At 50.0% G+C, this 15,861-nt stretch overlaps 1 protein-coding gene across 2 annotated transcripts; it reads left to right on the top strand.

Annotated features, from left to right (window-relative positions):
- The first annotated feature begins 602 nt into the window (after positions 1–602).
- SF3B2 (splicing factor 3b subunit 2) lies at positions 603–15,297 on the top strand. 2 transcript variants are annotated; one of them, XM_046644222.1, is made up of 22 exons: positions 603–769; positions 940–986; positions 1,290–1,367; positions 2,378–2,626; positions 2,845–2,895; positions 4,130–4,250; positions 4,860–4,960; positions 5,341–5,437; positions 5,631–5,722; positions 6,116–6,331; positions 6,486–6,623; positions 6,813–6,893; positions 7,096–7,323; positions 8,146–8,295; positions 8,960–9,049; positions 9,134–9,241; positions 10,290–10,397; positions 10,677–10,819; positions 10,909–11,010; positions 14,333–14,432; positions 14,537–14,722; positions 15,055–15,297. In XM_046644222.1, the coding sequence occupies exons 1-22, from the start codon at positions 637–639 to the stop codon at positions 15,124–15,126; spliced, it is 2,691 nt and encodes an 896-aa protein (XP_046500178.1). In that variant the 5' UTR covers positions 603–636; the 3' UTR covers positions 15,127–15,297. The 2 variants fall into 2 exon arrangements, with proteins under 2 accessions (XP_046500178.1, XP_046500177.1); XM_046644221.1 differs by having other exon boundaries at positions 937–986.
- Positions 15,298–15,861: the final 564 nt, after the last annotated feature.

Raw genomic sequence — 15,861 nt, 5'->3', positions numbered from 1 at the left:
GTGGAAAAAGGGGCTTTAGTGTGGTCCTCCCCCCAGGTTGGCGGCTGGAGCTCAGCCCGGGCGGGTCCGCTCCTTTCCCGGCTCCGATCCCCTTTCAGCCCATTCATCCTTGCCCGGGCCGGGGGTGGGCGGGCAGACAATCAGACACTGTTTTATCACAGGCATCGGCTGCAACCTCCCGCCTGGCGCCCGCAACGCGCGGCCGCCGAGGGAATGAGTCCCTGGCGACTCCCTGGGAACGTAAGCGTGCGGACCTCTCACGCCCAAGCAGGCAGTCGGGCCGGAAGGCTAGCAGCCTGCGCTCCATCAGACGCAGAAAGCACGCCCTCCGGGCGGGACCAGCTTTCCCCGTAGCCCCGCCCCGGCTCCCGCCCCCAGTGTTCCCCGGCCTCTGGCCGCGCACGGTCCTCCGGGAATTGGACCAACAGAGGCCGTGACCTGCATACTACAACTCCCAGAAGGCTGCGCGACCAGGCCGCCTAGGGATTGCCGCAGAAGGCCGGGGGTGGGCCTCCAGCCGAACGGCCTTCCAACCCCCGAGCGGACGTGGCGTACGGCGCTGCCGGAAGTTCCGGGAAGCTGGCCCTGCGACTGGCCCGAGCTTCCGGGTTGGTCGCGCGCCTTCCTGCGACTAAGATGGCGACCGAGCATCCTGAGCCTCCCAAAGGAGAGTTGCAGCTGCCGCCGCCGCCGCCTCCTGGGCACTATGGCGCCTGGGCTGCCCAGGAGCTTCAGGCCAAATTGGCAGAGATCGGAGCTCCGATCCAGGGTGAGAAGCACGGGAGGTCAAGAGCAGGCAGCGTAGGCCTGCGGGGAAGCGGAGCCGGTTACCCCGGAGACCCGGGGGTGGGGGGCGGAGGCGGGCCGCTGGGGCCTGACCAGGGCCGCTTGTTCTGCACGGCCTGCCCTACCCCATTGATCCTGTCCTTTGCCCAGCAGGGAGTCGCGAGGAGCTGGTGGAGCGGCTCCAGACCTACACCCGCCAGGTAAGTGTTGGCAGCGGGACATCAGGATAGATCGAACTTCTGGAGGAGGCCTTCATGACCCCTCGCGACGCGGTCTTCGTTCTTTATGTACCTCAGCATAGCAAGTGGGGGCTTGCTCTTTTTGCCGGTTTTTGCTTTTACTTATTCTGTTGTAATCGCTTCTATGCGTATTGGTCCTCTCCGGTGCCTAACCCGAGCTGTGGCAGACAGGCACTGGGTAAATTTTGTTGAATGGATGGGAATGAAGGGCGTTTAATGGAACAGCTCCTCTTGGACTGACCTAGAGTCCTTTCTCTTTTGCAGACTGGCATCGTGCTGAATCGGCCCGTTCTGAGAGGTGAAGATGGGGACAAAGCTGCCCCTCCTCCCATGTCAGCACAGGTAAGGAGGTGGTTCCATGTTATAAGATCTCTTCTGCTCAGGGTAGCCCCTTCTCTCACATGCAGCGTACTGGGGATGCAACTAGCAGGTTGGGCAGGGGCGTACTACGATGACAGAATGGGAGCTCTTCAGTTCCCCCATGGTCCTGATCTTGCCCCTTTCCCAATGTTTGCTCCTCCAAATTCTGTCACTTAAGATTCAGTTTAATATTTGGAAGACTGACTTGATTCTTTGCCAGCTGGAAGTAATCACCATCTTCTTTGCCCTTCCAGGGCACAGTTCCCATGTATTCAGTGAGACCTTAGAGCTCACACCCTGATTTTTTATTTTTATTTTTTTAGATTTTTTAGTATTTTTTATTTTTTTCCTTTTTCTCCCCAAAGCCCCTCGGTACATAGTTGTATATTCTTAGTTGTGGGTCCTTCTAGTTGTGGCACGTGGGACGCCACCTCAGTGTGGCTCGATGAACGGTGCCATGTCCGTGCCCAGGATTTGAACCGAGGCAACACTGCGCCGCCTGCAGCAGAGCGCACGAACTTAACCACTCGGCCACGGGGCCGGCCCCTCACGCCCTGCTTTGATTTCATACTTTCTACATTTACTGAGTCATTGGGGCACATTGGCTCCTGTTTAAGTCCTCTCCACTTCCATGTCCTTTCTGATCCAGGATTTGACTCTTTTTCTCTAGAGCAGTGGCTCTGACCTGGGGTCCCTTGACTTCTGTGTGGGGGATGAGGAGTCTGTAGATGGTTTTTAGAGGTGTCCGTGAATCTCCTGAAATTGTATGCAAAGTCTGCGTTCATGTTTTTCTGGAGAGAGAGCTTTCATTGGTTGGTGTCCTAAAGTTAACATCCTCTTTTCTTGATATGGTTATAGAGTATTCTTTTTTTGAGTGCAAGAACTGTGTGTCATTTGACTTTGAAGTCCAGCACCTGGCTCATAGTAGATCCCTAGCAAATGTCTGCAGTAGATAAATACTTCGTAGTTTATGGTCCTATTTTTTTCCACAGCTCTCTGGGATTCCCATGCCACCACCACCTATGGGACTCCCTCCTCTGCAACCTCCTCCACCACCCCCACCACCTCCACCAGGCCTTGGCCTTGGCTTTCCTATGGCAGTTGGACCCCGCCCACCAAACTTGGGGCCCCCGCCTCCACTCCGGGTGGGTGAGCCTGTGGCACTGTCAGAGGAGGAGCGGCTAAAGCTGGCGCAGCAGCAGGCAGCCTTGCTGATGCAGCAAGAGGAGCGTGCCAAGCAGGTAGGCTAGGTGGCAGTCTGTGCCTGGGTCTCATCAGGGTCCTGAAGGGGGAGTAGAGCCTCAGAGAGAGCTGGATTGTGGAGCCAAACCTTCTGGCAAGGTCTGGACCAAAGACTGGATCTTAGGCCCTAGGCTGGAAGAGGACCCCAGAAAGCAGAGTTGTGGCAGACTGCCCTGAGGGGTATTGGTGCTGGTATGAGCTTGTTTTCTTTTTTAAGCAGGGGGATCATTCACTGAAGGAACACGAGCTCTTGGAGCAGCAGAAGCGGGTAATGCCCCTCATCCTAACCTTTTGACCCCACGGTCCAGTCTGTTGACTGTCACTTCTAGTGCTTGGTGTCCAAAACAAGGTGCACCATTCAAGTTTTCTGTGGAGGTTACCTCATTCTCAACTAAGTTCCAGTATCTCCTAAATAATTCTCTCTTTCCTGTAGCCCAGGGGTTGGTAAACTATGGACTGTGGCTTGTTTTTTATGTCCTGTGAGCTAAGAATGGTTTTTATGTTTTTATTTTTATTTATTTTTTTGAGGAAGATTAGCCCTGAGCTAACATCTGCTGTCAATCCTCCTCTTTTTGCTGAGGAAGACTGGCCCTAAGCTAACATCCGTGCCCATCTTCCTCTACTTTATATGTGGGACGCCTGCCACAGCATGGCCCGCCAGGTGGTGCCATGTCCACATCCAGGATCCGAACTGGCGAACCCTGGGCCGCCAAAGCGGAACGTGCAAACTTAACCACTGTGCCACTGGGCCAGCCCCATGTTTTTTATGTTTTTAAAGGATTGTTAAAAAATGAAAACAAAACCAAAATATACAACAGAGTTGGTGCAATAGCTCCTGAAGCCTAAAATATTTATTGTCTGGCCCATTACAGAAAAAAGTTTGCTGACCCCTACTAGTCTTACATGTTACCATTTTAGTTATCTTGGAGAGGACTCGGGGCTAATTTAATCATTTGAATCAGATTTAGACTAAGTGTGATAGATATAAGATAGGGAATGATCCATAAGACATGCAGGCCCAGAGGTGCATTGTATGGGTTGTTACCCAGTGGGTACTCAGGAGTATTAGAAAATAAGCATTAGCAGCAGCAGGCATGGAAATGTTTATGAAGTACTGTCTTTGCTCAGGTGGTGCTAGATCTTGAGGGGTACATATCAGAAAAGAATTCATTGTTCCTTAGAAATAACTTTATCTCTTGGGGAAGAAAACTCTTGTTAAAAAATAAAAGGCAGTGTTTGGCTAAATATTAAATTCTCTGCTAGAAACTAGCAGTTTCCCAGGGTTTTTCTTGGTGTTACTTCTGGGGGTTTTCCTTTGTGATTAAGAGGGCTCCTCCATTTGGATCAGTAGCCTGGAAGTGTGGGGGTGTCAGAGACATCAGAACTCGAGTGGTACCTGATTCTTCTTGGGCCTGTTACCGGGTTGAAAGAATGCATTGGCCAGGGGCTGCCTGCCAAACGGATTTCCAAGCCTTGTCTCCACTCCCACTTCCCTCGTGTAGGCAGCTGTGTTGTTGGAGCAGGAGCGGCAGCAGCAGGAGATTGCCAAGATGGGCACCCCAGTCCCTCGGCCCCCACAAGACTTGGGCCAGATTGGTGTTCGCACTCCCCTGGGTCCTCGAGGTAAGACCCTGAAAATGGAAGGGAAAGGCAAGGAAGGTGATTAAAAGTTTTGGTATTTAAGTATACATCACAGAAAAAATACATGTATCGTAAGTTTGCAGTTCAATGAAGTTTCATAAAGTGAACACATCCATACAACCAGCACCCTGACCAAGAAGAAAAACATTGCCAGCACCCCAAGAGACCTCCCAGGCTCCCTTCTAGCCACCCCTCCCCCGAAGGGTAACCGTCACCCTGACTTTTAGCAAGGAAGATACTTCTTATTTTTTAAAATTTTTATTTATTTAAAAAAGATTTTTTTTTAAAGATTGGCACCTGCACTAACATCTGTTACCAATCCTTTTTTTTTTCTTCTCCGCAAAGCACCCCCCAGTACACAGTTGTATATTCCAGTTGTGAGTGCCTCTGGGTGTGCTATATGGCACGCTGCCTCAACATGACCTGGTGAGCAGTGCCATGTCCGTGTCCAGGATCCGAACCGGCAAAACCCTGGGCTGCTGAAGTGGAGCGTGTGAACTTAACCACTCGGCCATGGGGCCGGCCCCAGGAAGATACTTTTTAGAATGAATCTTTTGTCTCTTCTGACATTGGATTTCTTTCTCCTCTCAGTTGCTGCCCCGGTGGGCCCCACCCCAACTGTTTTGCCCATGGGAGCCCCGGTTCCCCGCCCTCGTGGTCCCCCACCGCCCCCTGGAGATGAGAACAGAGAGGTGAGACTGGTGATTTCTTCCTAGGGACTGGAGGGTGTGGTTTAGAAGGGGACTATTTCTGGACTTTTAGAAAATCCAGCGAAGAGAAATCTATTAGAGAAGGATTCTGAGAGAAGATGGGAGGGCTTCTGGGGAGAGTGGGGCAGCCATACTTAGTTCCCACATAATTAGGTAGGGCAGGAAGTAGGGCCTGGAGACATTTCTGGGGCATGGTTCTGGGGTTCCCTCTGAGGCCTGCTGAGGGATCAATGAGTCCAGTTGGTGTTGTCTGCTGTCTGCTGTTTATGTCATCTGGCCTGCAGCCTTTCTAGTACAAGAGGTAGGAGTTGGAGGAAAGAGGGCACTGAGCGCACCCCCTCTGCCTCTGTTGTCTCTGGCAGATGGACGACCCCTCTGTGGGCCCCAAGATCCCCCAGGCTTTGGAAAAGATCCTGCAGCTGAAGGAGAGCCGCCAGGAAGAGATGAACTCTCAGCAGGGTGAGTGTATCCTCGTGTCCCGAGGGCTGCAGGGACAGAACCTGGAGAGGCTGAGGCCGGGTCTGCGTTCCTCCTCCCTTCCCGAGGAGGGTTTCAGAGAGAAACCGGCTCTTGCTAAACGGGAGTTACTGTGAGCGAGTGGTAGGGCACTGAGTGGCGGGAGGAGACTGATGGCTACCTTCTTCCCTTACAGAGGAAGAAGAAATGGAAACAGATGCTCGCTCCTCCCTGGGCCAGTCAGCATCAGAGACTGAGGAGGACACAGTGTCCGTATCCAAAAAAGAGGTATGGGATGGAGCTGGGTCTGGAAGGAATTGCAGGAGATGGGGTTTGGGCTCTAAAATAACTCCCATTCTTAGTGTTCCAGAACTAGTAGCAGCTGTTTTGTGCCACTTCCTGTCCTAAGCATCTTGTAGATATCTTTCATTCAATTGCCAGTAAATCCCTTAGAGTTCTGAGTACTATGCATGCCTGCATTTTACAGCTGAAAGAGCTAAGGTTCTGAGAGGTGCAGTAGTTAACCCAGAGGCACACAGCTTGAGAGGGGCAGAACTTCGGAATCTGACTTCAAGGCCTGTTTTCTCAGCCACTTGGGGAAATTGGGTGAAGAGATTAGGGGTTGGGGGCGGGCATGGTGCTTGGATGCTCTAAGCTAGTTGGTTTGCCTTGTTTTGACAGAAAAACCGGAAGCGTCGGAACCGGAAGAAGAAGAAAAAGCCCCAGCGGGTGCGGGGAGCATCATCTGAGAGCTCTGGGGACCGAGAGAAAGAGTCAGCCCGACCCCGTGGCTCTGACTCCCCAGCGGCTGATGTTGAAATTGAATATGTGACTGAAGAACCTGAAATTTATGAGCCCAACTTCATTTTCTTCAAGAGGATTTTTGAGGCTTTCAAGGTACAAGGAGCAGCATGCTCTGAAGGGGCAGAGCTGAGCAGGGAAGGGGCAGGAACGGGGAAGGAGCGAGGTAAGAGGGGCATCTTTCCTGTGCCGGGTTCAGGAGCTAGGGAGGGGCCCAGTGTGGGGGTCTCCACGTTGTCTGCCTCCTCAGCTCACCGATGACGTGAAGAAGGAGAAAGAGAAGGAGCCAGAGAAACTCGACAAACTGGAGAACTCTGCAGCCCCCAAGAAGAAGGGCTTTGAAGAGGAGCACAAGGACAGTGATGATGACAGCAGTGATGATGAACAAGTGAGGCCCACCCCCTCCTGTCGGGGAGACACGGACTCTGGGGACAGGTGGCTGAGATGCATCCAATGAGGGACCGTGGTGAACTCTTGCAGGAGAGAGTCCCTTTGGTGGCTGAAGTTTTGGGGTGAGCTTGGCAGGCTGATTCACACCTAAGAGTCCTGCTCGAAAGAGATGATTGTTCTGTTCTAGGAAAAGAAGCCAGAAGCCCCCAAGCTGTCCAAGAAGAAGCTGCGCCGAATGAATCGCTTCACTGTGGCTGAACTCAAGCAGGTGAGACCTGAGATGCTCCAGCAGGCCCTGGAGCCTGGGAGACCCCACGAGGAGCTCCTCGAACACCGCAGTGGGGTTTTGCTTTGTGGGGGAGAGCTTTGAAGGAGGCCTGGGTGACTTAGGGTCCTTTGAGGAGGAGAAGGGTAAAGCTTTAGACCTGAGTGGTTGGGGCTTTCTAGAGGTGTGTTGCTGTGTTTTCCAGCTCGTAGCTCGGCCTGATGTTGTGGAGATGCACGATGTGACAGCACAGGACCCCAAGCTCTTGGTTCACCTCAAGGCCACTCGGAATTCGGTGCCTGTGCCACGCCACTGGTGTTTTAAGCGCAAGTACCTGCAGGGCAAACGAGGCATTGAGAAGCCCCCCTTCGAGCTGCCAGACTTCATCAAACGCACAGGCATCCAGGAGATGCGGGAGGCCCTGCAGGAGAAGGTGAGGGCCTGGCTGGGGCTCACTTCTGCCCTGGGGGATCCACGTCCTTAATAGCAGCCTGCTTCCGAATCGGGATCCGGTTCCCAGAACCCACCCACTCGTTAACTGTCTTATTATCCATTCTGCAGTTTGGAACTAGTCAGCAGTGCATGTGACACGGGGTGGGAAGGACATCAACACAAGAAAGGCAGCCCTCACTCTATGATCAGAGCTAGTGCTCCTGCCCCACAGAGGCCGAGACTTCTGGTTCGGAGTGGCTCCGTTTTCCCCTTGTCTCCTCCTCCCCTCTGCCTGCACTTTCCCAGCTCTCTTTGATCTGCACACGGTGACTCCTTTCCCTGCAGGATGCTTTTGGCTGTGTGTGTAGTTCTCTGCCCCCAAAATGAGCCTGGTGCACTTTGTGGCTAGAGCTTCATGGTGGTTGTGTAACTTCTTAAATTTAGAATTTTCAGTTAAATACTTTGAGTAGGTAACACTCGCGCGTACTGCAAAAATTCAGGAGGGACAGAAGTACATGGTGAGAACTCTGCCTCCCAGTTAGACTCCTGTCACCCAGTTCTCTCCAGAGGCAACTAATGAGAGCAGTCTCTTGATCAGATGGCTTAAAAAATATTTTTTGATGCGCATAGCTGAGGATGATACACCTGTTTTGTTCAACGTGGATTATGTAACTTTGAGGGGTTTGAGCAGGAAGGATTTGGGTGACTTTCGGAATGAGATAAACGAGGTTTCATTTAATCTCTTTTGGGAATGGGGAGCCAGATGTATTCAGAGTCACATTTGGTGACTGCCTTTTCTGGTGTGTCTTCTTCCCCTCTCCAGGAAGAACAGAAGACCATGAAATCAAAAATGCGAGAAAAGGTTCGGCCCAAGATGGGGAAGATCGACATTGACTACCAGAAGCTGCACGACGCCTTCTTCAAGTGGCAGACCAAGCCAAAGCTGACCATCCACGGGGACCTGTACTACGAGGTCCGGGAGGGGCCTGGGAGGCCCTGCTGGGCTTTGGGTCGTGGCTGCGTGACTCGTGGTTGGCAGGGCTTCCAAAGCTGGCACAGCAGCCAGTCCCCTCAGCCTCAGAGTGTCCATTAATTCCCATGGACGGGATGGAATTTGGATCTTAAAATGAGGCGGTTTCCTGGAGGAGAGATGCAGACCATGTCTTCGAAGTGATGATTATTTATGGTGGGCAGTTTAGGGACAGGGGGCCAGGTGGCAGATGCTTTTAGGAAACAGTTAATATTGGAGGTGGGAGAAAAGTTATTTTTTTTCGGATCCTTGAAATATCAATCACCATGATATCGTGGAGTTTTGAGGTGAAAGGACCTCGGAGATCACCCTGTCAGACGCCCTCGTTTTACAGAGCAGAAGCAGGTCCTGAATTTGGCTGTGTCCTCACAGGGGTTAATGACAGCACCGGGAATCTTGCTGTCCCCCTCCTTCCTGGCCTTTGTTCCTTTCCCTGCTTAGCCAGGGAGAGAAGTGAGGAGACTCTCAGTGGGAAGTAGGCAGCCTCAGCGGGATTTTCTATCTGATGTGGACGGGGACTTCTGTCTTTGTTCTCCTGTCCTCTCCCCATTGAGCTCCCAGCGTGTGTCTGGCATCCACAACGCAGCGGGCTCTGCTTTTTCCTCAGGGGAAGGAGTTTGAGACACGACTGAAGGAGAAGAAGCCAGGAGATCTGTCTGATGAGCTAAGGATTTCCTTGGGGATGCCAGTAGGACCAGTGAGTGCCGGCTACCTGACTGGGGAAGCAGAGGGAGACAAAGGGAGAGGGTTGGGCGGATGCTATCTTCTCATTTTCCTGCAGAATGCCCACAAGGTCCCTCCCCCGTGGCTGATTGCCATGCAGCGATATGGGCCACCCCCGTCGTACCCCAACCTGAAAATCCCCGGGCTGAACTCGCCCATCCCCGAGGTGAGCACCGTCTTTTTCATTCTTAGCTGCCTCTGCCTTTTAACTAGAGGATGATTTGATTTTTTCCCCCTTCTCTCGCTTGTCTCGTTTCTCTCATTTCCCTTTCTCTCATCTCATGTGTGTCTTTTTTTTTTTTTAGAAAAAGTAATGGTTTTTGTTTTAAAAAAAACCTGACATGCTCATCATAAAACAATCCATCAGAATTGACAAATACAAAGATGAAAATAAATCACCCACAGTTTCACCACTTAGAAATAACCAAATTTAACATTTGGTGAATGTGTTTCCAGGTAGTTCTCCGATATATATGAGTGGACAGATAGAAATAATTTTATCTCAGGAATGGCATCAAACTAATTTTTAGATTAAAAAACATTAAATTTAGGGGCCGGCCCTGTGGCCGAGTGGTTAAATTCGCGCGCTCTGCTTCTGTGGCCCAGGGTTTCGCCAGTTCAAATCCTGGGCACGGACATGGCACCGTTTGTCAAGCCATGCTGGGGTGGCATCCCACGTGTCACAACTAGAAGGACCCACATCCAAAAATATGCAACTGTGTATGAGGGGAGGGGCTTTGGGAGAAAAAGGAAAAATAAAATCTTAAAATAAAAAAGCGTTAAATTTTAAAAAGTTAACAGACAACAAAGTCATTAAAGTGAAAAAGAAGTGATTGTTAAATTTCAGATAAAAATTTCTGTCCGTTAGGAGAAACAGATTCTAAAAGCTTTCCAGAGTTAGGAAAAATCAGTAAGCAATTGGGGTCATGTTCTTCAAAACACACAGTTCAGTTGCAGATGGCACAGACGTCTACCTCGAAGGCTGAGGTTATTAGCATACTTTCTGCCTCCCACCTCCCCATCCCATTGCCTCCAGATTTTTGTTGCTTACTACTTTTGCCTTGTAATGCTTCATAACGTTTAATTCCTCTCTGAAATCTGTCCAGAGTGCCCAGGTGTTAGTTTTGTACTTGGGAGCGTGACTTTTCTCCAGGACTCCGCTGTTTGTGTTGGAGCTCACCTGTGGAACTGACCTGGCATTCCCTCTCTTGCAGAGCTGTTCCTTTGGGTACCATGCTGGTGGCTGGGGCAAACCCCCAGTAGATGAGACCGGGAAACCACTCTATGGGGATGTGTTTGGAACCAATGCTGCCGAATTTCAGGTATGGGCGTGGCTGGCAAGCTTGGTCTTAGTTAAGGTCATGAAGCTTAAGATGGTTGGTTTATAGCGTCATTATCAGGGAGCTGGGTGTTGTGAAGTTTCGAAGTCTGAAAAAGAGCATGCATTTTCCTGAGATGTGATCCAAGCTCCCCACTAGAATCTGAGCTCTCTGTGGGCAGAGATTATTGTTTGTCTGTTTACGCTTACATCCCTTCAGCTTACAATAGCTTCAGTAGATGCTTAGTAAACGTTTGTTGAATGAATGAGTGATCTCTTTCAGACCAAGACGGAGGAAGAAGAGATTGATCGGACCCCTTGGGGGGAGCTGGAGCCATCTGATGAAGAGTCTTCCGAAGAAGAGGAAGAGGAGGAAAGTGATGAAGACAAACCAGATGAGACAGGCTTTATTACCCCTGCAGACAGGTGGGGGAAGCAGAGTCGGCCTCTCTGAAGTGGTCTGTTTGTCTTTGGGGGCCTTCTCTTTACCCCAGAGCTTGTTCCTCTCTTCACAGTGGCCTCATCACTCCTGGAGGGTTCTCGTCAGTGCCAGCTGGAATGGAGACCCCTGAACTCATTGAGCTGAGGAAGAAGAAGATTGAGGAGGCGATGGACGGGTGAGGGAACCAGGCAGGGCTGAGAGGGAAGGCCTTTCTCTTCCCTTTAGCCTCTAGGTTGGCTGGCTGACTTTTGTCATCTGCCTGCCCCTTTTAACAATTACTGAGCACCAGCCGTGGGCCAGGCACTGCTCTAAGCAGTGAAGAAGACAGGCGAGGCAAACATTTCCTCAGAGAACAAGGTAATTTCAGATGTGGATAAGACAGTGAAGCAAAGGCAAGTGGGTAATGGGGTGTAGAGGGGTTTGCGTGGCAAGGAGGCCTTTGGGAAGGCCTCACCTAGGAGGAGGTGTTTGAGCTGAGAGCTGAATGTCAGGAACGAGCCAGCCACAGGATGATCGGGGCAGAAGGAACTTTAAGTGCAAGCAGTGCACGGGCCCTGAGGCCGGCGGGGGCTTGCATAGTTGTGCATTTTGAAGCTCCCTTGTTAGGTATGTAAACCTGTAGGATTGGTAAGTCTTCTTGATGAATTGACCCCCTTTTCACGAGATGATCTTCTCTTTGTCCATTCTGTTCTTTGTTCCCTTTTTCGTATTTTCCTATCTTTTGGATTAAATATTTTTTATGATTCCATTTTATCTCCTTTGTTCACTTATTACCTGTAAGGCTTTGCTTTGTTATTTTAGTGTTTATGATGTCCATCTTTGTCACAGTCTCCCTTCAAGTGACATTATACCAGTTTGGGATAGTATTAAAAACCTTACAGGCGTGTAGTTCTCTTCTCTCCTCCCAACTTGTGCGGTATCGTCATACATTTTACTTTTATATATGTTCTAAACCCTACACTATGGTTATTTGTTTAAATGGTCAATTATCTTATAGAGGGATTTAAATAATAAGAATCAGATATTAACCCAGGTAATTACCCTTTCCAGTGTTCTTTTGTTTCTTTGTGAATATCCAGGTTTCCATCTGGTATCATTTTCCTTCTGCTTGAAAAGCTTCCTTCCGCATTTCTTGTTGTGGGTCTGCTGGTCATGAATTCTTTTAGCTTTCGCAGTCTAAAAAGGTCTTCGTTTGTGATTGCTTTTTGAAAGATTTTTGCCACATACAGGATTCTAGGTTGACAGTGGTTTTTTCTTTCATTACTTTAAAGATGTTGCTCCAGTGTCGTCTTTGTTGCATTATTTCTGATGAGAAATCTTCTGTCTTCCTTCCTTTGTTCATACATAATGTGTCATTTTTCTCTGGCTGCTTTTAAGATTTTCTCTTTATTGCTGTTTGGAACAATTTGATTATATGTAGTGCAGTGTATTGGTGTAGGTTTTTTTCCTATTTCTTTGTTTGGGGCTTGTTAGGCATCTTGAATTTTGCATTTATAGTTTTTATTAATTTTGGAAAATTTTTCACCATTATTTCTCCACATATTTTTTCTGTTCCCTTCTCTTTCTCTCTCCTTTGGGAACTCCTATTATACACATATTAGATCTCTTGAAATTGTACTACTGCTCACTGATGCTCTGTTCATTTTTAAAATCACTATTCTCTGTATTTCATTTTAGAAAATTTCTATTCCTATGTCTTCAAGTTTGCTAATATTTTTTCTGCAATTTCTGATCTGACATTAATCTCATCCAGTGTAGTTTTCATCTCTAGCAGTGTGATTTGGGTCTTTTTATATCTTCTGTGTCTCTTATTTAACTTTCTGAACATATGGAATGCAGTGACAGTAGCATTTTAATGTACTTGCCTGCTAATGCTAACATCTGTGCCAGTTCTGGGTTGATTTAAATTGATTCATTATTTTCCTCATTAAGGGTTGTATTTTCCTGCTTCTTTGCATGCCTGGTAATTTTGGATTGGATGCCAGACTTGCTGAAATGTCCCTTGTTGGGTCCTGGACACGTCTGTGTTCCTGTGAATCTTCAGCTTTGCTCAGGGATACAGTTAAGGAACTTGGAAACAGTTTGATTCTTTGAGGTCTTGCTTTTCAGGTTCCTTAGGCAGCTCTGAAGCAGCGCGCAGTCCTCTCTGCTGCTGAGACCCAAGACCCTCTGTATGCCCTAGCCAGTGCCCAGGAGGGTTTTCAGTCTGGCTGGTGGGACTGGCACTATTTCCAGTCCTGAGTGAGCGGCAGGCACTGTTACCACTAATCTTTTCGGGTGGTCCTTTCTCTGAGCTTGGTGCTTTCCTCCTCACGTGCGGTACTCACCTGAGTACTCGAGGGTGACCCTCCGTAGGTCTCTTGAGTTCCTGAGTCTCTGTGCTGCCTTCACCTCTCCAGCACTCTGTCCTGGGATCTCCAGCCGCCTTGGTCTCCCTGCACTTTCAGCCTCTCCCTTCAACTCATGGAGTCCTCTGGGCTCTACGTGGTTCCCCTCCACCCCCTCGCTCAGTGGCCTGCGAGCTCTCTCAGTGCAGTAGGCTGGGCAGTTGAAGGACTCCATTTGCTGCCTGTCTCTCGGGAATCACTGTCCTTCGTTGCCTCATGTCTAGTGACTTGAAAACTACTGTCTGATATATTTTGCCCATTTTTTGGTTCTTTCAGGTGGGAGAGTAAATCTAGGCCCTCCTGCTCCTTGTCTGGAAGCAGGAGTCTCAAGTTTTGCGTATTCAAGGAAGAAAAAGAAGGATACTGTGGCTGAGTATAGTGAGCAGGGATTAGGTAAATGACCAGATTTTGAAGCCTTTAGGTCTTGGTAAGGAGTTTGGGTTTTATTTAAATGATGATCGAAAGCCTCAGTGGGTTTTGAGCAAAGGAGGGGCCGGATCTGAATTCTCCTTTAAGGCGTTTGCCTTGGCTGCTGTGTGAGAATAAACTGTCACTTCTTCCAGGGGGAGAGGTGGAGATGAAGCCCTGGTCTGGGTTGATATTGGTGGATTTGTTCTTGTGTTTCCAGTGGAGTGCTTGAAGTGGGTGGTGAGACTGGCTGTGGATGGCTCCCGCACCATTGCAAGGAAGGGCTAGGAGTTTGAGTTCTGTGTGTTAGAACTCCAGGCATGGCTTTGGGCTTTTTTCTCTCCTGCTAGCTTCTCCGTACCAAAGTTCTTCCGGAAACTTTCAGCCTCTGACTCTTAGCCCTTCCTTGCATGTGGGACTCTTGGTCTCTGATCCCCTAAACTTGATTCAGGGGACCCCCTTAACTCACTGTCTGTACTCCTTCCAGGCTATATTCCCTGGAATCAGCAACCCCTCCCCCCAACTCAGTTCTTTCTAGGGGTTTCCCTGACCTGCGGAAGTTTCTTGAGCATTGTTTTTCCCCTAAGTGTCTCAGAATCTCGCCAGGGAGCTGAGTGGAGGTGCTGCCCATGCTCCTTTTGCTTCCCCTCCGGAGACCCTTTCGGTCTTTGTTTTTGGGCTTGACCTCCTTGTCCTTTGCAGAAGCGAGACCCCTCAGCTGTTCACTGTGTTGCCAGAGAAGAGAACAGCCACTGTCGGGGGAGCCATGATGGGATCGACCCACATCTATGACATGTCCACGGTAAGCACTTGGAGGACACTGCTTTTGGGGGCTGGGAAAGGGGGCACATGGTAGGTCTTCTGAGCCTCTCTTTAGAGATGATAAGGCTCTGATCCCTTTGCCAGGTTATGAGCCGGAAGGGCCCAGCCCCCGAGCTGCAAGGTGTCGAAGTGGCCCTGGCACCTGAAGAGTTGGAGCTGGATCCCATGGCCATGACCCAGAAGTACGAAGAGCATGTGCGCGAGCAGCAGGCGCAAGTGGAGAAGGAAGACTTCAGTGACATGGTGGCTGAGCATGCTGCCAAACAGAAGGTAGGAGCTTACACGGGAACCCGTAGGGTGAGAGCCAGGGACCAAGGACTCCTTTTTCAGTGGAGTGGTGTCCTCTAGTGGTTAAGAGTCAGGGAGGAGGACTCAGTGCCTGCTGCCCTGAGCTTCCTTGGGGCTGGAAACCTTAGAAACTCTCCGGTGAGCTGCCCTCTTAAAGGATGATGAAACTGAGGCACAGGGAAGGGAAGGAGCTTTGCCAAGTCTGAAAATCTAGTTTCAGCACTTCTTCCACAGACCTCTGTGGCTGTCAGGCTGCCCACTCTTGTTTTGGGGATCAGTGAGTTGTTTAACCTGTTTTTCTCTCTCTCTTACAGCAAAAGAAACGGAAAGCTCAGCCCCAGGACAGCCGTGGAGGCAGCAAGAAATACAAGGAGTTCAAATTTTAGGTCCCCTCACACACCCAGCCCTCCTCCATTAGGCCCTTTGCCTGGACACCTGGGCTTCACACATGGGTCCCCAAGAGCCGACTCTGCCACAATTCGCAAAGGCTTCTCATTTCATGTTCTTATTTTAGACCTGTTTTGTAAATAAAGCTGTTTCCCAAGGAAAGAGATGAATATGTAACACTCCTGATCTTCCTTCCTTTCCTTTTAGTCTCCTCCTGCAAAAGGGCTAAAACAGCCTTTTTCTACAACTTCAGGGCTGCCCTAGTGACCAGGGCATGCACCTGCATCCCATGTTGCTGTTGAGACTGGTATGAAGCCAGCCAGGCTGAAACTGTGTGTTGTACCACTGCCGCCTTCCTAGGAAGGCTCTGGGAAGTGCCTCAAGGTCTGCTTTGACCTTACTACCGTTGTCCTTGGGGAGTAAAAATAGCCAGCTTAGCGCCCTGGCTGTGCTGAGGAAGTACAGTGGGCTTGGGAAGTAGGCCAGGTCAGGCCTTCCTAATAGACCAAAAGAGTCCAAGTCCTTACCTGGGAGAGAACACGGCTCAAAATCGAGATGGTCTTGAGTCCGTGTGAGCTCCTGGGTGGTTCAACCAACCAGTCTCCAGGTTTTGGTGTGTGTGTAGGGGGCTTGCTCTCCAGGTTCTGGTTCCCCATCCCAAGAAGTCTTCCTGGCAGGCTAGACTGCACTGAACCGCTGGGTCCAATAGGCATTTTGGGAGTGCTGGGGAGAGA

Source organism: Equus quagga, chromosome 17 (genome assembly GCF_021613505.1).
Source record: "Equus quagga isolate Etosha38 chromosome 17, UCLA_HA_Equagga_1.0, whole genome shotgun sequence".
Lineage (NCBI taxonomy): Eukaryota > Metazoa > Chordata > Mammalia > Perissodactyla > Equidae > Equus > Equus quagga.
Note: the sequence above shows the minus strand (reverse complement) of the source record. Positions and strands in the feature narration are given on the sequence as shown.